Raw genomic sequence first — 23,913 nt, forward strand, 5'->3', positions numbered from 1 at the left:
ATCTAGGCCCATTTCATAATTCAAAAGGTGTAATGTAGAAACTTTTTTTGGCATGTTTGATTCAAAGAATGTATTTCATATTCATATTTCTGATTGAACAATCCTTAGTAAAATACAACAGGCCTATATTTTATTCCAACATTAATTTAATTAATTATATTGTACAATTATTACAATATTAGTAACACTGTTAATAGTGGTAGTCCACTCCAGGCAATCTCACCAGTTTTAACTCTTACCTTGCCCATGTAAAACTCCATATGAAAAGAAAAATAGTAATATCCACGGTCCCATTGCACTTGTAAGATATTTTCTGATTAAAACGTCTTGTTGAAAATATATTTAAGATTGCTTGAGTCTTTGAAAACCGTTCTCTATTCTGGACCGCTGAGCGCTCCCGTCATGAACGGGACAAAAGGAGAGAGTGAGTCGGCGATAGGGAGGTCAGACAGTTGCTGAGAATCTCATGTATTATTGCAGTTGTGTAGCAAGACGGCGCGAATATTCTCGCTTTGGGGTATGGGGGAGTGTAGGGCGCCATCTATCTCACTGTTGGTTTAATAGCCGATGTGGTGTCCATTGAGCTATGTGGGATCTTCAAAAACTAAAATTAAAATGCATTTTGATAGCCGGACCCACTGTGCGTAATTTGACGCATTCCACATTATCTATGATATAAAAAGAGTGGCTATAGAGATATAATAGGCTTTCTTACATTGATCAACATTGCTTGCTTTTCTGTTTGTGCTAGGGGTAATCAGTACACCGATATCAACTGAAATAATGTACTCAAGAGTTTGATTACATTTTCTTACTACATATTCAGCATGTATTGGTGCTACCTATGCCGTGATATTCGTGGGTCTCTATTTATGTGCATGACATTTTTTATGTTCCAAATATATTACTATAGTATATATTACTATAGCAGGCTAAAGACATGTCATTAAACGGTTTTCATCTTATTGCCAAACAAATCACTTTAAAACGTAGGCTACCTGAGCATGTTCATCCTCTCCAAAAGAATTCCAGCATCCAAACAGTGCACTGTGCACTTGTGCCATTTGATGAATGGAAAGAGACATCTTGTTACAAAACACCAAAAAGTGTAATGACATTCAATGATTGTAATTGGGCCTACACTATTGTAGCCTGAATTAATTTATGTGTTTTGCTGACAAAATGACCTTTTTTTGTAGAAAGAAAAGTTAGGTCACCTGAAAAGGGGTTGTGATATGGGACTGTCCTAGCTTGAAAAGTGCAGCCACATAGGATAAAAAATAAAAAAAACATGACACAGAGGTGGGGGTATTCGTTTAATTTGGAATAAACGTTTTTATATATATATACCACCGTAGAAGTACAAATAGCATTTTAAACAAATAGGAGAATGTTTAAATTAGCATTATTTAGAGACCTCTCAAAGTTTGACTTTGTTGCATTTAGGGGGACTCATGTCTCAGGGGGTCTGAGACCTCCCTGGGCCCCCCGTAATTCACACTCTGGTGCTACCCCTTTACTGATAAGAGATATTGGAGTACACAAGGTTGCATGATGCTCTTGTTTAAACAAGAAGCCTGGCCTCCTTACACCAGTGACTTGATAGGAGCTGAATGGTCCCGATCTCTACTCTAGAGACACTTTTCAAGGAGGTTAAACAAAAAAACTAGCCTGACGACTCACACTAAATTCTTTCAGCTGCTCTCTCGTTTGCTACATACTTTAGTCTGAGGCTGCCATCATAGATGTGGTAAAGAGATCAATGGAACTCGATTAAAACAATGGAAATGCCACGGAAACACATGGGGGAAAGTGCCCGAATCTCCTCAGTACCCCCCAGCAAAATTAGTCCACATTTAGGCTATTGTTTATATGTGTATTTCACACTATGTTGAGGTATAAATCTGAGTATAAGGCTTGTATGGATGTCAACCCCAATACATGTTCATGTTCAATCAACTGCATTACAGTTAAAAACGACTTTGACTAACACCACTTATTTCTCTTTGCTAGCTTCCACAATTAATAGCCCAGTGTTTATTTGCTTAAATCACTGAACACAACAGGCACCTATGTGAGCCAGGCATCTATTTCCTTAATGTACACAGCTTTTGCTCATTTGCATATTTAATTGTTTAATTCCAGCATTCACTTCCAGCATTTTAATCAATTTCTTAATTTCCTACACTGTGTTATCATTTACACATTGTGTCACCTTTGTCTTACTATGCCTCTAAAAAATAAATAAAACCTTTCATTGACAGAATCATTGTTCTCCTTTGACTGTGCATTTTCGTCAGTTCTTACTTTCTCCACTACAAAGCGATCGGCCGATTTCTGCAGGTCTGTACTCCCGAAGTTGTTGACTGTTTTTGTGCTTGCCAGTTAGCTAGCAGATCTCAGCTGTTAGCAGCAAATGACGAGCAGTTTGTTACTGGCAATAAAAACGGATGATTGCCATCATGAGTAATTACTGAATTATTTAATTTAACAAATCAAACATTAAACCCCGTAAACAATTCATGGTAACCTCAAACAATTCATTTAGACCCTGCATTTATTTGAAAGGGGCGTTTATTTTCTGAAATGTGTGCCATTGCCCGGCTATTCAAAGGGAAAGGCGGCTATTTGAGACTCAGCGTTTAATTGAAGTTTTATTGTACGCTACCAGTTTATACCAACAGGCGTTAGCATTTAGCAGTCACTTCTTCTAAACCTGAAAAGGAAATACTTCTAAATGTTATGCAGAGAAAACAGCCAAATATATCAAAATCAGACTTTAGTAACCAGCGGGCCTGTTACAATACATCAATCACGACGGATTTGACGAATATCCACTTTGCTAGATCAGATTTGTTGAATGTGTGCCAATCTGGCATCATTTTTCTATCCCCCACAGTCTGCTTTCCAGTGACCTCTTTAAAGCATCTATTGAAGTCTTGTGTTGGTGATGAGGGGCGTTGTACAAAACAAAGTCATCATCGATTGGATCACAATCAGAGTATCAAAGTCAATTACACATTTTCTAACTGGACGCGTTACCCACGTGTGTTCTGGCTCTGGCCCAACCCATCGCTTTCTGGACCAATCAGACGGCCCCGAATGTGTTCGCATTGGGTGAAGGGTTGGGGAGGTACTCAGATCCAGACTGATAGTGGAGAAAAAACTAACGTCCGTGGGCGTGGCGTTTGCCCAGACCCAGTCTGGGTAGCCTGGCAACAAGAAAACATGCAACAAGGAAAAGTGAGGGCAACAGTTTGGTTCTCCTTACATGCCAAAAAGCAAGCAGCATCATTCCAGAACACTGCACTTTCATTGTCTGAGAAAAATATTTACATTTTGCATCCCTGTAATCTAGTGAACACAGTCTTAAAGGTACTCAGCGAAATGACGTTGCCACAAGCAGCATAGCAGATATTGAGATGAGCGGATGCAAGACTTCGCTCTCACAGTATCTGCTCATGTGCACAGTTCGCTTCACGGTAGCCAGGGCACCAAAATAGCGGAGAAGTTGACCCTCACGCTCTTAGTTGTCGTTGAACTTCACCCACTATGCTGTTTACTTTCTTCATCTATGTCATATCGCTGAGTCTACCTTTCAGAATACCTCCTTTACAATGTTCTATACAAGAGTAGCCTATAATTTATCTAAATTAAAACACACAACTATACATAAAAATGTCTGTTAAAAATGATTGACCTTAATCAAAAACTTTGAGTTTTAAGACATGATGTAGGGCTATGGTTTTCATGGAGTTCTTTCTTTGAAGTTATTTTTCTTTAGAGTTGGATAAATAATATTATCACTTACATTATTATAAATATACATTATATGGCAATCATCTTTATAAAAGCCAATATGGAAAACTGCAGACAACTTATCAATAATGGACATTATTTGTGTGTTATGATTGTTATTGTAGAAAGCTCATCAGTTACAGCATGATTGTAACTTCTCAATCTCAGCAGACAGAACAGTCTGTGCATTATTAGTTCATACATGTAACTACATTGCTTTGTAACAAGACAAACAACATTTGTGCATTCATTGTCCATCTCTGTACCCTGTTATACATCCTGGGTTTCTCTTTTTTATTTATTTATTATTGCAAATCATATCAAAAAGTATGATGCAGCAAAGAGGTCTCCCTGTATTTTCAGACAACAGATCCTATAGATAATTCAAAAAGCTTTATTGTCCGTCCAATTTACAGAGGTAGAACAAGAATCACTCCTCTTCTGCTTTGTCTCTCACTTCTTCAGTCGTCCCCTCATTTTCTGTGGCTAAGCCTGCAGCAGGGCTGGTGTCCTGGGAGTCAGCAGGGCTGGTGTCGTGGGAGTCAGCAGGGTTGTCTGGGGTATCTGAGGGGGGTTGGGGGGCCTCCTCGCAGGGAGGGTTGTCTGGGGTATCTGAGGGGCGTTGGGGAGCCTCCTCGCTGGGAGGGTTGGGTGATGACGCACCCCTTGTTGATGGATCTACTGGTCCAGTAGCATCACAAGGTGGTGTCTCTCCTTTCATTGGAGAAGTCTCTTCCCCTTCCTCTTCCATGCTCTCTTCTAAAGGAGGTATCCCTTCTTCCTCCATCCCCTCTTCCGTCCCTTCTTTCTCCATAGAAGGCATCCCTTCTTCAACAGGTGTTAGGTCGTCCTCGACAGGGGGCATATCCCCTTCGTTAGGAGCCATCCCTTCGTCTTCCATTCCTTCTTCCATCTCGTCCTCCACAGGGGGTATCATGCCCTCCTCTCTGCCCCCAGGGAAGTTCCTGTCTTGGTAGAGGAGCTTCAGCTGCTCCTCAAAGTACTCCTCCAGGCTCAGTCCTGCACCTCCCACCTCAGTGTCTGCCTGTCAATCAAACAAATGTATTTTATAAAGCCCGTTTTACATCAGTAGTTATCACAAAGTGCTTTACAGTTACCCGAGCTCAAAGAGCAAGCAAAGCAGAAGTGAAAGCACTGTCATAGGGAATAAAACAGGAAAACAAGCACATTACTGCATGCTATGTATATCTCTAATTAAAACAAACAGAAATAGGTGTCTTTGTCTCAATTTTGGTAACACATTTAGGGCTGGTTTCCCAGACCCAAATTAAGCCTTCTACTGGATATTGAGCATACTTTTAGTCCATTCTAAATAGGCTTAACCTGGGTCTGGGAAACCGGGGCATATTCAGTTTTGTGGTCCAATACAAAAAATAAAAGAATATACGAATCCTAGTGTTGTAAGCAAGCACCATAATCCAACCCAAATGTGTCATATTGTGTGTCATGTCGTGTTGCCGTACCTGGTAATACTTTGCACAGTTCCTGAATATGAGCCTGACATCCTTGACAAACTCCTCAGCACTGCAGTAACGTGGGCTCTCCTTAGACTCCAGTCTGCTCTTCACTATGGACAGGTCCATTGGAGTCTCAATCAGCTCCTTATACTCTGGGATTGACTGGACATATCAGATGGGGGAATCATCATTAGTTAACTGTGATAAATTAACCAAAATGAATGGTGTGGTGTCTGGGGATTGGGAGTTATGACAATTTTCTGACTCGATAGACAAAGTCGTATCGTATTGATTGAATTAAAACCATAGAGCAAAAACGTTCTATGGGGCAGTTGGTAGTTGCAGTCTTACCGACGGTGAGGCAGGCTCCTGGAAATCTGTACTGAACTCGTTGCAGTAGATACAGAGCAACAGTCTCTCACATTTCCTTTTATCAACTGAAGGGAATCCCTCTGATCCTGGCTCTTCCTTCATGGCTGGTGATTCTCTCTGGCTATCTGGGTTATACGCCATCTCAGGACTGGTCAGGTCACGACAGAACGAACAGAACCACTCACCACTGGAAACAGACACACAGGGGGGTTAGTGAATTGACAATATTGCAGTCTCTCGTCATACTTTGGGGGTAAATAATTCCCCCATTTTATATTACAAGGTACTGCAAACTATCGCCCTTCAGAGACAGATGTATTACATTTAACAGGCAGAGCAGGCAGGACGGTGCAGCTGTGAGTGGTGCATAGACATTTAAAAGTAGGTGTTAATTACCTGGGAGACTCTCTAAGTGTAGGTATATGACAGTTCAGATGGAAGACTTTCGGACATTTGTCACAGCAAAGCAGTTCTCCCCCGTTCTGACACACAGCACACCAGTCTTCATTGGGGTCGTCTTCAGGGACACCTGGGGCCTTTTCTGGCTCTGGTTGGGGGTCTGCCTCTAGCTCTACCTGGGTCTCTGGCTGGGGCTCAGGCTGGGGGTCAGGCTGGGGGTCAGGCTGGGGCTCTGGCTGGGGGTCAGGCTGGGGCTCTGGCTGGGGGTCAGGCTGGGGCTCTGGCTGGGGGTCCACCATGGGTGCTGGGAGAGACTGCTGCTGGGGCTGGGACTGGGGCTTGGGCTGGATGCCTGTACTGCTGTCTGGCAGGCTGGCTGAGGCTCCAACACTAGACTGCACCTGGAGGATGGAAGCGAGACTAGGGAGATTCTATCATCTGAACCTGATATCATCTTTCATATATGATTGTATAGAATATATCTCTTTCAAAAGGCACACAGAGATAGACACACACACACAGAGTGCACATACAGTCATACTTACAAAGCTGACTTCGTCGTCGTCCTCTGGTTCGTCCTTGATGACGATGATTGGTCCGGGGGACGACCTTCTCCTCCGCTTAGCTGAGGAGGGGGGGGCCGCCGCATGAGGCTCTGTGCGCTTCCAGGAAGCAGACCTTCAACACAGATATTACAACAAGGAACAAGTCAACCACACGGTACAGAACCATAGATATTACAACCAGGAACAGATCAACCTCACGGTACAGATATTACAACCAGGAACACAACATGGTACATATATTACAACCAGGAACACATCAACCACACAGTACATACTGTGACCTTGGTGTGGGGTGTAAAGAGGACAGCACCCTGTGGTGTGGGAGTGAGGTTCACCTACCCTATGTTGGCTTCAGAGGAGGAAGATTTGGACATGGGGGAATTCTGTCTTCCTTGTGCTGAGGAGAGAAAGAGAAAGGGGTTTTATTGAGATGAATTTATGATTGGGCATTGAATAGCTCATTTAATTATATTTCACGTTTGTTTTGCATGTAATAAATGAGGGGAGTGTGAGAGGGTGAGATGCCCACCATGTCTGTCTGGGAAGGCAGTGGCTAGGCTCGGAGCATAACTAGCTCTGGGGTTGGGCATGGATAATGATGATGAAGATCCACTGGGGTCACTCCTCCTCAGTTGTGCGGCATCCATCATGTTACGCTGAGAACAACAACCAAATAGTTCCTCTATTTCTCTTGTTTGTTTGTTTGTTTGTGTGTGTGGTAAATATACAAATCATAGAGAAAAACACATGTAAATACATTCAATAATGAGGTTCAGCTTCAGTTTTTTCAGTACCTGGTGTATAGAGGCTTGAGTGCTGATGGGTCCTGTGTTGGGAGGAGGTGCATGAGAGTAGCGGGAGGTACCCTGTAGCACATCCATTGGTTTGGGAGGGAAGCTGGAGTTGTGGATGAGATCCCTCAGAGACTAGAATTAGATATGGCACAAAAGTCTTGCAATTTGTAGGATAATTATGACCAAAAAAATCTAGAAATGATTTACTACAGACACAATAACACAACTCAGTGAACATATGACTCAGAATTGGTGCATTTGTATCAGCTTGTCTCCATTTTATCCCAACTGAAATAGCATGTTCTCAGTGGCTCAATCTATTATTGTACACTGTCTGATAACAGCAAAGAGCAAATCTACAACTTCAAAAAGGGATTAGGATTATTATAAAAAAATTTAAAGAATCACACATACCTGAGGAGGGAAGCCTGCGTTTTGCAGCATAGAGGTGGGGCTTCTGGGGTTGGAATGGGTTTGGGGCCCAGGGGGTCCGTAACTCCGGCCCGGCTGCTGGATCTGGACCATGTTGGGGGGACCCTGTGACGGAGAACCGCCCTGGTGGGGCCTCTGTGGAGGGGGGCCCCCTGGCCCTGGGAGCTTCAGACCCTGCTGGTACCAGGACCAATGGTTGGGAGGGGGCTGTCCAGCCCTGTTGGGGTGCTGGGCAAGCTTCTCTACCTGCAGCTGGAGCTGGGCCAGGGTGCTCCCACGCTGGTGGGCGGAGGAGCCTGGAGGGAAGGCCCCGGGAGGGCCCTCTCCTCTGGGGCCGGGGCCAGGCTGGCTGGGGTGGCCAGGAGGGAAGCCCTGCTGCATAGAACTGGGCTGACGGCCAGGGATTCTCTCTACAGCCAAAGACCCTTAGGAAATACACAGAAACATTAACAAACATTAGTTCAACAATGTCTGCATTTAACATCATGGGGATGATTTTGGATTACGCCTACAGTATCCGTCAGAACTGAAGTTTTAGCGTTCGTACCAAGATCGACATTTGAGGCCCAGAAACCGGAGCGACACTGGAAGCGGACTGAGCTCTGAGGGACGATGGATGCGTTACAGTTGGCTCTCATTAGGTAATGGATTTGGCAAAGAATCTGAAAGAAAATGTTTCTGAATCACTCAAATGGATGTAGCCTAATGCTTCTGAACATCACAAATTCAGGTTTCAATGTGTATTTCTACACAAAGCTGTCTGAACAATTTAGATCAACATTTTCCCTCATGGGTATAAAAGTAGGCCAAAATAAATCCATCTCCCCAGTGAAAGTCACGGTTCCTACCAGTCTCTTGCAGTATAGGAGAGCCGTGCCACTGTGACTGGCTGTGGCCCACTTGGTGAAGTTGATGACGTGATCTAGATGTCTGGTCAGGTGGCTGACATCTTCTTGTTGTTTCTTCAGTCCGACCTCATGGTCCTTCGTCAGTGTCTGACACAACCACCATGATTAGCACAAAGCTACTTAACAATATGCTCACATATAGTGTAATTAGAGCCATGTTAGCAGAAGTGTACATTATTTCATTATGTGGTAGAAAGACATGATTGCTCATGTCCTGTTTAACAAGCATACCTCAAGTTGATTGACCAAGATTTTTCCCTTTCTGTTGATCTCCATGATCAAGTTGCAAATTGACTTCTTTATCTCATTGGTGACAGACTTGCGGTTTTCATCAACTTGCTGGAGTCTGAAAGAATAAAGACAGTAGAAGTAGAAAAGCAGGAAATTATGAGTTTGCCTGTAGTCATTCATGCTATTGAACTTGTCAATGTACATAACATGACTTGAGTTTAGTTTTTGCATTTTTAGTATATATAATAAGTTACCCATTGTTGATGCAATTGGACACTTCTTCTATGGCCTTCCTCTTCTCCTGTAGCTGATGTGTCATGTTTTCCAGGTGTTGCCTGTGGTTTCTGTAGGCGTCTTCAAGGAACTGGTAACTGGAGAGACAAGATATGCAGAGTGTAATGGGAAATTATTTGAGTAATTCTTTTCCTGTATTTGATTTACTGGTGATATGGATTGATATGTAAAAACATGACTTTATGTGCTGGAAGATGCAGACATGTGTTCCCATGGGGAAGGGAAACAGGAGCTAACCATCTATGTTTAAGTACCATATTTAATTAAGTTGTTTTGCGCCTGTTAGTCTATAATTATCTGTTGTAACAAGTTTACTGAGTTACGGCACATATAAGGAAATCAGTCAATTAAAATAAATAAATTAGGCCCTAATCTATGGATTTCACATGACTGGGCAGGGGGCGCAGCCATGGGTGGGCCTGGGAGGGCATAGGTCCACCCACTTGGGAGCCAGGACCAGCCAATCAGAATGAGTTTTCCCCCACAAAAGGGCTTTATTACAGACAGAAATAGTCCTCCGTTTCAGGTGAAGAAGCCGGATGTGGAGGTCCTGGACTGGCGTGGTTACACGTGGTCTGCGTTTGTGAGGCCGGTTTGACACACTGCCAAATTCTCTAAAACGACATTGGAGGCGGCTTATGGTAGAGAAATGAACATTCAATTCTCTGGCAACAGCTCTGGTACATTCCTGCAGTCAGCATGCCAATTGCACACTCCCTCAAAACTTGAGACATCTGTGGCATTGTGTTGTGTGACAAAACTGCACATTTTAGAGTGCCATTTTATTGTCCCCAGCACAAGGTGCACCTGTGTAATGAGCATGCTTTTTAATCAGCTTCTTGATATGCCACACCTGTCAGGTGGATGGATTATCTTGGCAAAGGAGAAATGCTCACTAACAGGGATGAAAACAAATGTGTGCACTTGAGAGAAATAAGCTTTTTGTGCACATGGAAATTGTATGGGATATTTTATTTCAGCTCATGAAACATGGGACCAACACTTTACATGTTGCGTTTTTTTGTTAAGTATACGTTTTGATGTTCCGACCTTTGACCTGTTTAACTGCCAGTATCAAGTGTCTGCTAGTGTTGAATGTTATGGTTAAAGTTTGACACCAGAGTGAGCCTAGGGAACATTGATAATGTACTGTATCTGTGACACAGATTCTGTAGCAGCTGATGTGACTTCCTACAAGCCTCTTGGCTGTGTTTACATAACCTTCAGGGCTGTGTGATTAATATATAATTAGAGGTGTTCTCCCTGAAGGTGTTCTCCCTGAACTGAAGGTGTTCTCCCTGAATTCTTGTAATAAACCAAATAGATTTTTTTATTGATATTATAGACAACTGCTCTCCTTTTTGTTCACCTGAAAATCCCCTTTACACAGATGATTAATACCAACACATGAAGCACAGGTACAAAAACTATACTTCAAAATATAGAACCAGTTTGAACATAATATTGACTACTTAAGGTTTCAACCCAGGCCTCTGATAGGTAGGTCTCTTGTTGCATTTAAGTCATTTAGCAGATGCTCTTATCCAGACGACTTACAGTGAGTGCTAGCAGATACAGCATGCTAGCAGATTCCCATAGACTTCCAGTCATTGCGCTAACACTAGTTAGCATTGGCTCGCGAAACTAACTAACTTCCTTCATACTGGACACAGAAGCATAAAAATGGTATCCACTAGTTCATCCGGCTCTGGGGAAGTAGATAAGGGGCCTCATTGTAAAAAATCCCAAAGTATCCCTTTAAGGTAGCTAAGCACGACAAAAGAGATTCTCTGACACTAACCTGGAAACATAAAGGGTGAATAAATAAATGTGGTAATACTTGTGGTCTTTGTGCTTGAGCAGCTGACAGTCCCTGCAGGTGAGACGGTCGCAGGTCTCACAGAACAGCTTCAGGGGCTCCTGCTTGTGGATGTCACAGAACACTGGCTTCTGTGTGGACGCACCCACAGCCTCTGGAATAAGACAAGAGTTTAGCCTATAAGAAAATAAATCACCTATCTACATATTTGTGATTTGGTTTAATAGATTTTGTTTTAAAGTGCCTACCTACCACCTTCCTTGGCCCTGGAAATTCTATGTTCTTACAGTATACAATTCAGTAAGCCACATATTTTCATTGAGTAGGCTACCTGGGGACATCTCCTCCTTCTGCCGTATGGTATGATCCCTGGTGAACTTGACCCTCTGGTGGGCCTCAATACACGTCACACACAGGAACTCCACACACTCCACACAGAATCCTGTGGCCTCTGTGTTGTCATCACAACTCATACAAACCTGGAAATAGGGAAGGGAGAACATATGAGCAAGAACTTGCCTTTGCTTGAATCCATGATTTTAGTCATACAGATTTTGTAAGGCAACGCTTCAGTGGTGACACATGATATACATTTTGTTGCCTGAATATAAAATTGATTAAATAGAGATTTGTTGTCACTGGCTTACACACAATACCCCATAATGTATTTGACCCCCTCTCAATCAGAAAGATTTCTGGCTCCCAGGTGTCTTTTATACAGGTAACGAGCTGAGATTAGGAGCACACTCTTAAAGGGAGTGTTCCTAATCTCATCTTGTTACCTGTATAAAAAGACACATGTCCACAGAAGCAATCAATCAGATTCCAAACTCTCCACCATGGCCAAGACCAAAGAGCTCTCCAAGGATGTCAGGGACAAGATTGTAGACCTACACAAGGCTGGAATGGGCTACAAGACCATCGCCAAGCAGCTTGGTGAGAAGATGACAACAGTTGGTGCGATTATTCGCAAATGGAAGAAACACAAAAGAACTGTCAATCTCCCTCGGCCTGGGACTCCATGCAAGATCTCACCTCGTGGAGTTGCAATGATCATGAGAACGGTGAGGAATCAGCCCAGAACTACACGGGAGGATCTTCTCAATGATCTCAAAGCAGCTGGGACCATAGTCACCAAGAAAGCAATTGGTAACACACTACGCCGTGAAGGACTGAAATCCTGCAGCGCCCGCAAGGTCCCCCTGCTCAAGAAAGCACATATACAGGGCCGTCTGAAGTTTGCCAATGAACATCTGAATGATTCAGAGGAGAACTGGGTGAAAGTGTTGTGGTCAGATGAGACCAAAATCGAGCTCTTTGGCATCAACTCAACTCGCCATGTTTGGAGGAGGAATGCTGCCTATGACCCCAAGAACACCATCCCCACCGTCAAACATGGAGGTGGAAACATTATGCTTTGGGGGTGTTTTTCTGCTAAGGGGACAGGACAACTTCACCGCATCAAAGGGACGATGGACGGGGCCATGTACCGTCAAATCTTGGGTGAGAACCTCCTTCCCTCAGCCAGGGCATTGAAAATGGGTCGTGGATGGGTATTCCAGCATGACAATGACCCAAAACACATGGCCAAGGCAACAAAGGAGTGGCTCAAGAAGAAGCACATTAAGGTCCTGGAGTGGTCTAGCCAGTCTCCAGACCTTAATCCCATAGAAAATATGTGGACGGAGCTGAAGGTTCGAGTTGCCAAACGTCAGCCTCCAAACCTTAATGACTTGGAGAAGATCTGCAAAGAGGAGCGGAACAAAATCCCTCCAGAGATGTGTGCAAACCTGGTGGCCAACTACAAGAAACGTCTGACCTCTGATTGCCAACAAGGGTTTTGCCACCAAGTCATGTTTTGCAGAGGGGTCAAATACTTATTTCCCTAATTAAAATGCAAATCAATTTATAACATTTTTGACATGCGTTTTTCTGGATTTTGTTGTTGTTATTCTGTCTCTCACTGTTCAAATAAACCTACCATTAAAATTAGGCTGATCATGTCTTTGTCAGTGGGCAAACGTACAAAATCAGCAGGGGATCAAATACTTTTTTCCCTCACTGTACAATTATCTGTAAGGTCCCTCAGTTGAGAAGTGAATTTCAAACACAGATTAAACCAAATTATAATTTACACTTTGGATCGTCTATCAATACACCCCGTCACATCAAAGATACAGGCATCTTTCTAACTCAGTCGCCGGAGAGGAAGGAAACCACTCAGGGATTTCACCATGAGGCCAATGATGACTTTAAAGCAGTTACAGAGTTTAATGGCTGTGATAGGAGAAAACTGAGGATGGAGCAACACACTGGCTCCAGGTCATCTATAAATCACTGCTAGGTAAATCCCTGCTTTATCTTAGCTCATTGGTCACCATAGCAACACCCACCCGTAGTCTGCGCTCCAGCAGGTATATCTCACTGGTCATCCCCAAAGCCAACACCTCCCTTGGCCGCCATTCCTTCCAGTTCTCTGCTGCCAAAGACTGGAACGAACTGCAAAAATCTCTGAAGCTGGAGACACTTATCTCCCTCACTAACTTTAAGCATCAGTTGTCAGAGCACCTTACAGATCACTGCACCTGTACACAGCCCATCTGAAATTAGCCCACCCAACTACCTCATCCCCATATTGTTATTTATTTTGCTCATTTGCACCCCAGTATCTCTATTTGCACATCTTCTCTTGCACATCTATCATTCCAGTGTTAATACTAAATTGTAATTATTTTGCACTATGGCCTATTTATTGCCTTACCTCCATAACTTGCTACATTTGCACACACTGTATATATATTTTCTGTTGTATTTTTGACTTTATGTTTTGTTAACCCCAATTGTAACTCTGTTGTTTTTTATCGCACTGCTTTGCTTTATCTTGGCCATGTCGCAGTTGTAAATGAGAACTTGTTCTCAACTGGCTTACCTGGTTAAATAATGGTGAAACATTTTTTTTTGTAATTACTCCACAATACTAACCTAATTGACATAGTGAAAAGGAAGCCTTACCGAACAAAAATATTCCAAAACATGCATCCTGTTTGCAACAAGGCACTAAAGCTATACTGCAAGAAATGGGGCAAAGCAATTAACATTATGTCCTGAATACAAAGTGTTATGTTTGGGGCAAATCCAATACAACACATTACTGAGTACCACTCTCCATATTTTCAAACATAGCGGTGGCTTTACCATGTTATGGGTATGCTTGTAATCATTAAGGACTGGGAAGTTTTTCAGGATAAAAAATAAACAGAATGGAGCTAAGCACAGGCAAAATCCTAGAGGAAAACCTGGTTCAGTCTGCTTTCCACCAGACCCTGGGAGATGAATTCACATTTCAGCAGGACAATAACCTAAAACACAAGGCCAAATCTACACTGGAGTTTCTTACCAATAAGACAGTGAATGTTCTTGAGTGCCGAGTTCAAGTTTTGACTTAAATCTGCTTGAAAATCTTTGGCAAGATCTGTAAAATGGTTGTCTAGCAATGATCAACAACCAATTTGACAGAGCTTGAAGCATTTTGAACAAGATAAATGGGCAAATGTTGCACAATCCAGGTGTGGAAAACTCTTAAAGGCTTACCCAGAAAGACTCACAGCTGTATTCGCTGTTTCTACAAAGTATTGGAGTGTGGACTCAGGGGTGTGACTACTTATGTAAATTAGATAGTTATGTATTTAATTTTCAATAGATTTGCAACAATTTCCTGGTAACCAATATTAACGCACCTGACTGGTCTTCTCCACTGTGCTGCTGGGAACCTCCACAGAGTCCTTCACAAAGAAGTTATCCAGCACCTCCACCTCCCAGCACTCTTGTCGACAAACTGGGCAGCGGATCACATTGACTGGAACCAGGGGAATAACACGCACAGAAATGAGTAAGGCATCTTCTAATATTACAATCAATCTGACAGACGATTTTGAAAATCCAGTAAATCCATGTTACAGACTACTGCACTTCAGTGACTAGTAGTCTGACTACAGTACAGTTATCAACTTTCCGATAATAAACAAACTGACGGATCTCACGTGGTTTCGAGTTGTCCGCTTGAAGTTGCGGGTCGCGCCGTTGTTCAGTGTTGACTAAGTTCCTTGAAGGGGGTGGAAGACACTTCTTGCAGAAAGAGTGGAGGCATGGCAGAAGTTTCGGCTCTCTGTTGTGGAAATTCAACTTGCAGACAGGGCAAGTGTCCATGAGACCGAGGCTACCTCCTAGCTGTTTCGCCCTCTCCTCTTCAGCTGGCAAGCTCTCTGCCTCATTTTCCACAATAATAACAAGGTCATCGTTGTCCACAGCAGCTTCTGGGCTCTCATCCATTGTCTCTGTTGTAGCTTTGTGCTTATTCAAGATGGACTTGAGTGCTTGGAAACCAGTCACTGTTAGCTAGCTAGCGGATACTAGCTAATGTTAGCTAGTCTCTTTGCAGTCTGTTAACGTCGAAATCAGTTGAGCATATGTCTTGTACGAGCAAAGTTCATGGTTCATACATAATACTACCTTGCGAAATTACCCCCAGTAATGGCAGGTTTAGCTATCGTTAGTATAAAAACATTAATTTAAAGTATTTATTTCTGCGGTCGGGAAGCTAGTTGGCTAACGTTAGCTAGATGACACAGTTGCTACCACGAAGGATAACGCAACTTAGTTATTAAATAGCTGCCTAGTGCCATCGAAACTGAACAATAGTAGAGGTCACATAATAGTAATTTTGTACAATAAACATGCAATACAAACTTATATTAATGGAAAATGCTAGCTACCATCTTTGCGAGCAACATTCTTTCCCCCAAAAAATACACTCACGCAGTGCCCAGCATGCACAGCGATTATTTTTATGGTACAGCGACCAGTTCAGGCCAAAATAGCTTTTTGAATTCGAAAGGCGTTTTTTAATTGTTCAAGGCAATCAACACAAACAAAGAACTGTACCAATAAAAAACAAACATAATGCATTTCTGTGATTTTCTCACAATCATATTTAGTTAGATGATTCCTCATTCATTATCAATGTATTAATCCCTCCACGAGTCCCTGCCAGCAAAGCCCAGTAGCCTGGGGAGGATTTGATGTGCAGGGACCAAAGGTAACTCTATGATAGCCTATCCATTATCTACGGAATATGAATATGAATACAAAAACGATTCCCTCGTTATGTCGAGATCACAACTTATTTATCTCATCATAACAAAGTTGTTTTGTCGAGATCACAAAATAAAATGGACTGGACGTATTGATGATAAATTGACAGTTTGGTTGAGGCGGCAGAGCCCACGGTGGATCCGCACATACGTTTTAGTGATTGCTACACTAAGGGATAGTACATTTCATGCTAACATGATACATAACTGATATGTATATAATTCTAAAGGGACACTTCATGTTTTATGGATAATATTTAAATATACAGCGTGGGCGATCTCCATTCCTGACAGGCTGATCAGATTCAATTTCAGCCTCAGAGCTTGATCAGATTCAATAGCAGCCTCAGAGGCTAATAAATCAGGATTCTGCCTTGCAGGCTGTTTCATAGGTAAAGCTCCTTGCAGGCAGATTAGCTGTCAACTTGCTTTATAGGCAGATACTGATCTGATCCAGGGGGTGAGCTCTATTCCTGGCAGGCTAATCAGATTCAATAGCAGACTCAGAGGCTGATGTCCGGATGATGCCTTGTAGGTTGTTTAATAGGTAAAGCTGAGGCTGAAATTTCATCTGATCGGCCTGTCAGGAACGGAGCTCACCCACTGTGGATAAATATTATCCACAAAACATGAAGGCTCCCTTATAATTATACACATCAGTTATGCAAGCTAACAACCAGAATAGATAACAAGCTAGCTTTTTAGCTAGCTAAAAACTACCTAGCTAACTAGCTAGCTCACAAGACTAGCCAAGTTAGCTGCGTTGTTCCTTGCATGCGATTGGCCGTGGTCTTGGGGGTAGATAACAATCTAGCTAGCTAATAAGACAACCTAGCTAACTAGCTCGCTCACAAGACTAGCGAAGGTAGCTGCGTTGTTGCTCGCATGCAATTATCTGTGGTCTTGGGGGTGGCACACAGCCTGTGAGACAGGGCTGCCTGTCAGGGCTTAAATGCCCCACTAGGGCTAAGTTCCCCCACAAGCTAGTAGCTCAAGGTAAGGGACATTTAGCTTGCTAACGTTCTAATTTATAAACTGATATGGGGCGGCAGGTAGCTTAGTGGTTAAGAGCGTCGTGCCAGTAACCGAAAGGTCGCTGGTTCTAATCCCCGAGCCGACTAGGTGAAAAATCTGTCGATGTGCCCTTGAGCAAGGCACTTAACCCTAATTGCTCCTGTAAATCGCTCTGGATAAGAGCGCCTGCTAAATGACGTAAATGTAATAGTGAGCTACAAATGAAAGCATAATTTTAGCATGAAATGTACCATCCCTTAGTGTAGCAATCAATAAAAACCTATGTGCTGATACACCGTGGGCTCTCCCCATCATGCCCCGTGTACACTAGCACGCGGTGCCTCGTTCCCATTAATTTTCAAGCAGAGGGCAGGGGAACGTTGGGCGGCGCGAATGTGGCGTAGGAGGCAATTAAAAAGTTTTCAGCTATCGTAGCCAGTTGTATCAACTTCAAAACAGTCTGAATGACATTAATGAAGCCTATGGATTGAGTAGAATATAATAGAACTTTGTGCCAATGATGCAAGTCATATATACATGTAGTTATTACCATGCATGAGATCCCCACATTGTAGCCTGTACATTTAATATATTCACTGATCATATACTCTACCTTGGCAAATAAAGGTGCACTTCAGGTATGAATGTCAGTGAGATTCTTTTTCAGTCCTATCCAATACCAGTATCAAATTCCAGTCTTTGAATGATGCTGTGTCAAATCAAATCAAATCAAATTTTATTGGTCACATGCGCCGAATACAACAGGTGCAGACATTACAGTGAAATGCTTACTTACAGCCCTTAACCAACAGTGCATTTATTTTAAACAAAAAAGTAAGAATAAAACAACAACAAAAAAGTGTTGAGAAAAAAAGAGCAGAAGTAAAAATAAAGTGACAGTAGGGAGGCTATATATACAATAGAATAAAGTGACAGTAGGGAGGCTATATATACAGGGGGGTACCGTTGCATAGTCAATGTGCGGGGGCACCGGCTAGTTGAGGTAGTTGAGGTAATATGTACATGTGGGTAGAGTTAAAGTGACTATGCATAAATACTTAACAGAGTAGCAGCAGCGTAAAAAGTTTGGGGTGGGGGGCAGTGCAAATAGTCCGGGTAGCCATGATTAGCTGTTCAGGAGTCTTATGGCTTGGGGGTAGAAGCTGTTGAGAAGTCTTTTGGACCTAGACTTGGCACTCCGGTACCGCTTGCCGTGCGGTAGCAGAGAGAACAGTCTATGACTAGGGTGACTGGAGTCTTTGACAATTTTGAGGGCCTTCCTCTGACACCGCCTGGTATAGAGGTCCTGGATGGCAGGGAGCTTTGCCCCTGTGATGTACTGGGCCGTACGCACTACCCTCTGTAGTGCCTTGCGGTCAGAGGCCAAGTAGTTGCCATACCAGGCGGTGATGCAACCAGTCAGGATGCTCTCGATGGTGCAGCTGTAGAATTTTTTGAGGATCTGAGGACCCATGCCAAATCTTTTTAGTCTCCTGAGGGGGAATAGGCTTTGTCGTGCCCTCTTCACGACTGTCTTGGTGTGTTTGGACCATGATAGTTCGTTGGTGATGTGGACACCAAGGAACTTGAAGCTCTCAACCTGTTCCACTACAGCCCCGTCGATGAGAATGGGGGGCGTGCTCAGTCCTCTTTTTTTTCCTGTAGTCCACAATCATCTCCTTTGTCTTGGTCACGTTGAGGGAGAGGTTGTTGTCCTGGCACCACACGGCCAGATCTCTGACCTCCTCCCTATAGGCTGTCTCATCGTTGTCGGTGATCAGGCCTACCACTGTTGTGTCGTCGGCAAACTTAATGATGGTGTTGGAGTCGTGCCTGGCCATGCAGTCATGGGTGAACAGAGAGTACAGGAGGGGACTGAGCACGCACCCCTGAGGGGCCCCGTGTTGAGGATCAGTGTGGCAGATGTGTTGTTACCTACCCTTACCACCTGGGGGCGGCCCGTCAGGAAGTCCAGGATCCAGTTGCAGAGGGAGGTGTTTAGTCCCAGGATCCTTAGCTTAGTGATGAGCTTTGAGGGCACTATGGTGTTGAATGCTGAGCTGTAGTCAATGAATAGCATTCTCACGTAGGTGTTCCTCTTGTCCAGGTGGGGAAAGGGCAGTGTGGAGTGCGATAGAGATTGCATCATCTGTGGATCTGTTGGGGCGGTATGCAAATTGGAGTGGGTCTAGGGTTTCTGGGATTATGCTGTTGATGTGAGCCATGACCAGTCTTTCAAAGCACTTCATGGCTACAGACGTCAGTGCCACGGGTCGGTAGTCATTTAGGCAGGTTATCTTAGAGTTCTTGGGCACGGGGACTATGGTGGTCTGCTTGAAACATGTTGGTATTACAGACTCAGTCAGGGACATGTTGAAAATGTCAGTGAAGACACTTGCCAGTTGGTCAGCACATGCTCGGAGTACACGTCCTGGTAATCCGTCTGGCCCTGCGGCCTTGTGAATGTTGACCTGCTTAAAAGTCTTACTCACATCGGCTACGGAGAGCGTGATCACATAGTCGTCCGGAACAGCTGGTGCTCTCATGCATGCTTCAGTGTTGCTTGCCTCGAGCGAGCATGGAAGTGGTTTAGCTCGTCTGGTAGGCTTGTGTCACTGGGCAGCTCGCGGCTGTGCTTCCCTTTGTAGTCTGTAATAGTTTTCAAGCCCTGCCACATCCGACGAGCGTCAGAGCCAGTGTAGTATGATTCAATCTTAGACCTGTATTGACTCTTTGCCTGTTTGATGGTTCGTCGGAGGTCATAGCGGGATTTCTTATAAGCGTCCGGGTTAGAGTCCCGTTCCTTGAAAGCGGCAGCTCTACCCTTTAGCTCAGTGCGGATGTTTCCTGTAATCCATGGCTTCTGGTTGGGGTATGTACGTACGGTCACTGTGGGGGACGACATCATCGATGCACTTATTGATGAAGCCAGTGACTGATGTGGTGTACTCCTCAATGCTGTCTGAAGAATCCCCGGAACATGTTCCAGTCTGTGCTAGCAAAACAGTCCTGTAGCTTAGCATCTGCGTCATCTGACCACTTTTTTATTAGCCGAATCACTGGTGCTTCCTGCTTCAGTTTTTGCTTATAAGCAGGAATCAGGAGGATAGAGTTATGGTCAGATTTGCCAAATGGAGGGCGAGGGAGAGCTTTGTATGCGTCTCTGTGTGTGGAGTAAAGGTGGTCTAGAGTTTTTTCCCCTCTGGTTGCACATTTAACATGCTGGTAGAAATTAGGTAGAACGGATCTGCATGTACAGTGAGGGGAAAAAAGTATTTGATCCCCTGCTGATTTTGTACGTTTGCCCACTGACAAAGACATGATCAGTCTATAATTTTAATGGTAGGTTTATTTGAACAGTGAGAGACAGAATAACAACAAAATCCAGAAAAACACATGTCAAAAATGTTAGGGAAATAAGTATTTGACCCCTCTGCAAAACATGACTTAGTACTTGGTGGTAAAACCCTTGTTGGCAATCACAGAGGTCAGACGTTTCTTGTAGTTGGCCACCAGGTTTGCATGAATCTCAGGAGGGATTTTGTCCCACTCCTCTTTGCAGATCTTCTCCAAGTCATTAAGGTTTGGAGGCTGACGTTTGGCAACTCGAACCTTCAGCTCCGTCCACAGATTTTCTATGGGATTAAGGTCTGGAGACTGGCTAGGCCACTCCAGGACCTTCATGTGCTTCTTCTTGAGCCACTCCTTTGTTGCCTTGGCCGTGTGTTTTGGGTGATTGTAATGCTGGAATACCCATCCACGACCCATTTTCAATGCCCTGGCTGAGGGAAGGAGGTTCTCACCCAAGATTTGACGGTACATGGCGCGTCCATCGTCCCTTTGATGCAGTGAAGTTGTCCTGTCCCCTTAGCAGAAAAACACCCCCAAAGCATAATGTTTCCACCTCCATGTTTGACGGTGGGGATGGTGTTCTTGGGGTCATAGGCAGCATTCCTCCTCCTCCAAACACAGCGAGTTGAGTTGATGCCAAAGAGCTCCATTTTGGTCTCATCTGACCACAACACTTTCACCCAGTTCTCCTCTGAATCATTCAGATGTTCATTGGCAAACTTCAGACGGGCCTGTATATGTGCTTTCATGAGCAGGGGGACCTTGCGGGCGCTGCAGGATTTCAGTCCTTCACGGCGTAGTGTGTTACCAATTGTTTTCTTGGTGACTATGGTCCCAGCTGCTTTGAGATCATTGACAATATCATCCCGTGTAGTTCTGGGCTGATTCCTCACCGTTCTCATGATCATTGCAACTCCACGAGGTGAGATCTTGCATGGAGCCCCAGGCCGAGGGAGATTGACAGTTCTTTTGTGTTTCTTCCATTTGCGAATAATCGCACCAACCTTCTCACCAAGCTGTTTGGCGATGGTCTTGTAGCCCATTCCAGCCTTGTGTAGGTCTACAATCTTGTCCCTGACATCCCTGGAGAGCTCGATGGTCTTGGTCATGGTGGAGAGTTTGGAATCTGATTGATTGATTGCTTCTGTGGACAGGTGTCTTTTTATACAGGTAACAAACTGAGATTAGGAGCTCTCCCTTTAAGAGTGTGCTCCTAATCTCAGCTCGTTACCTGTATAAAAGACACCTGGGAGCCAGAAATCTTTCTGATTGAGAGGGGGTCAAATACTTATTTCCCTCATTAAAATGCAAATCAATTTATAACATTTTTGACATGCATTTTTCTGGATTTTGTTGTTGTTATTCTGTCTCTCATTGTTCAAATAAACCTACCATTAAAATTATAGACTGATAATGTCTTTGTCAGTGGGCAAACGTACAAAATCAGCAGGGGATCAAATACCTTTTTCCCCTCACTGTATGTATTACAATTATACACTTCAACAGTGTTTACCAATCCTGGTCCTGGGAAATCAATGGTTACACATTGTAACTATGCAATAGACTAGAAACATGATTTAACTAGTTAAAGCCTTGATTTGTAATTTATATATACACAAATATAATTTTAAAAACAGTACACTACACTTCCTATGCATCATGTAAATACTCTAAAACCGGTTCATCTCAATATCTAATTTCCTTCATCTGCATTGATCTGAGGACACAGGATAGGTTTAGTATTTCATCAAATTAGAGACTTCATTTCAACCAATAGAGAATGTGAAACGCTTTATTGAAAGAAGTTCATTATCCAAGTGTTATAAATACATGCATTATAAATATTGTAATTGTAATATTATAATTACAAGTTCAATCTGTACTTCAATGCACATCTGGTGTCCATTATAAAAACAGGATGAAAGAGAATGTGGGTAAAGAGGTGTGAGAAAGAGTGTAAAAGACAGAAAGGGAAAGAGGTAAGAACAGAGGAGCATGGAAGACTGTCACGCCCTGACCTGGAGAGACTTATTCTCGAGGTAGTTGGTCAGGGTGTGAATATCATGTGTGTATTTCTATGTGGACATTCTATATTTGTATTTCTATGTTTTGCCGGGTGTGATTCCCAATCAGAGGCAGCTGTCGCTCGTTGTCTCTGATTGGGGATCATACTTAGGCAGCCAGTTTTCCTGCCTGGATTGTGGGATCTTGTTTGTGTTTCAGTGAGTTTGGCTTGTTTGTGTATAGCCTTCCGACGTCACGTTTTGTCAGTGTGTATTCAGTTAATAAACATGTTCGCATACCACACTGCACCTTGGTCTGACCCGTCTCTCAACGACTGTGACAAAGACAGCATATGATTAATGAATTACAGTGCTACTAAACGTAATATTCTCTCAGTTCATCACAATTACATAATAGTGACTCTAGCTATGTCTCCTAACCAGCCTTGGGCCCCCAGTTGGCCCAAAGATTATCTTAAGAGCGGGTGAGGGCGATGATGGGACTGGAGGTTGGCATCCTCTCTCACATCCAAACAAACCTGCAGACGAAAGAGAGAGAGAGAGAGCATGATTAAGCCTTGTGTTTTTTTATTCTAACACTGTCAGTCATCTTAATCATCAGGAGGTGAAATACAAAACTGACCTTTGGATTATTAACTCTGGGACTACTACATCTCTCTGTATTTCAATGTAAAGCATCTCTTTAATAATACTTCCTGTTGACCCGACCAAGTGACCTCTCACCTCTGATCATGCTTTGCCATCTGTCAGCCAGTTCAGATGCGGGAGGGGTTCACCGACACAGCTGATATAACCTAGAGGATTTAGGGAGAAGGGGGGAGAGGGATGAAGTGAAGGAGAGAGACTGTTATTGAGAAAGTAAGGTAGTTAAAGAGACAGTGTTAAACAGGAATCCGTGTGTGTGGCCTCACCTGGCTGGAGAGTACTTTATGCTGAAAAACATGCACAGACACGAGGACAAACAATATAATATAGTTATATAAATAATGAAGTGTCTTACTATTCTCCATGGTTGGTCCTTTTGCCTATTCTTTGAAGGTGGAAGGAGCAACAGATATACATCTGAGCCTGCTTACTGCACAACACAATCCATCAATCAGATTGATACACGAGTGTGTAGGTGTGGGCTATAGGGTGTCTAATTGTTCTAAATTTGTACAATATGGGTGACTCTTAAAAGAGCCTGTTTTGTTTTTGTACAGACACCCTCTCTCAAAAGGAGAGAAACTGGGAATTTAATAACTGCAGTTGACATAACTAAGTAAATAGAATAATACACTTAT

The 23,913-nt window shown here is 43.3% G+C and overlaps 1 protein-coding gene across 2 annotated transcripts; it reads right to left on the minus strand.

Annotated features, from left to right (window-relative positions):
- Positions 1 to 2,556: 2,556 nt before the first annotated feature.
- Positions 2,557 to 15,932, minus strand: LOC121581242 (transcription intermediary factor 1-alpha). Of its 2 annotated transcripts, none has more exons than XM_041896732.2 (17): positions 15,132 to 15,932; positions 14,829 to 14,947; positions 11,423 to 11,570; positions 11,113 to 11,245; positions 9,233 to 9,349; positions 8,979 to 9,093; positions 8,688 to 8,834; positions 8,387 to 8,501; positions 7,822 to 8,264; positions 7,408 to 7,539; positions 7,143 to 7,269; positions 6,953 to 7,010; positions 6,593 to 6,725; positions 6,045 to 6,448; positions 5,628 to 5,835; positions 5,283 to 5,438; positions 2,557 to 4,843 (listed from the first exon to the last, which is right to left on the minus strand). In XM_041896732.2, exons 1-17 carry the CDS (start codon positions 15,418 to 15,420, stop codon positions 4,229 to 4,231), a joined length of 3,459 nt encoding a protein of 1,152 aa, XP_041752666.2. In that variant the 5' UTR covers positions 15,421 to 15,932; the 3' UTR covers positions 2,557 to 4,228. The 2 variants fall into 2 exon arrangements, with proteins under 2 accessions (XP_041752666.2, XP_041752665.2); XM_041896731.2 differs by having other exon boundaries at positions 15,123 to 15,932.
- Between the last annotated feature and the right edge of the window lie 7,981 nt (positions 15,933 to 23,913).

This window comes from Coregonus clupeaformis, chromosome 14 (genome assembly GCF_020615455.1).
Source record: "Coregonus clupeaformis isolate EN_2021a chromosome 14, ASM2061545v1, whole genome shotgun sequence".
NCBI classification, from domain to species: domain Eukaryota; kingdom Metazoa; phylum Chordata; class Actinopteri; order Salmoniformes; family Salmonidae; genus Coregonus; species Coregonus clupeaformis.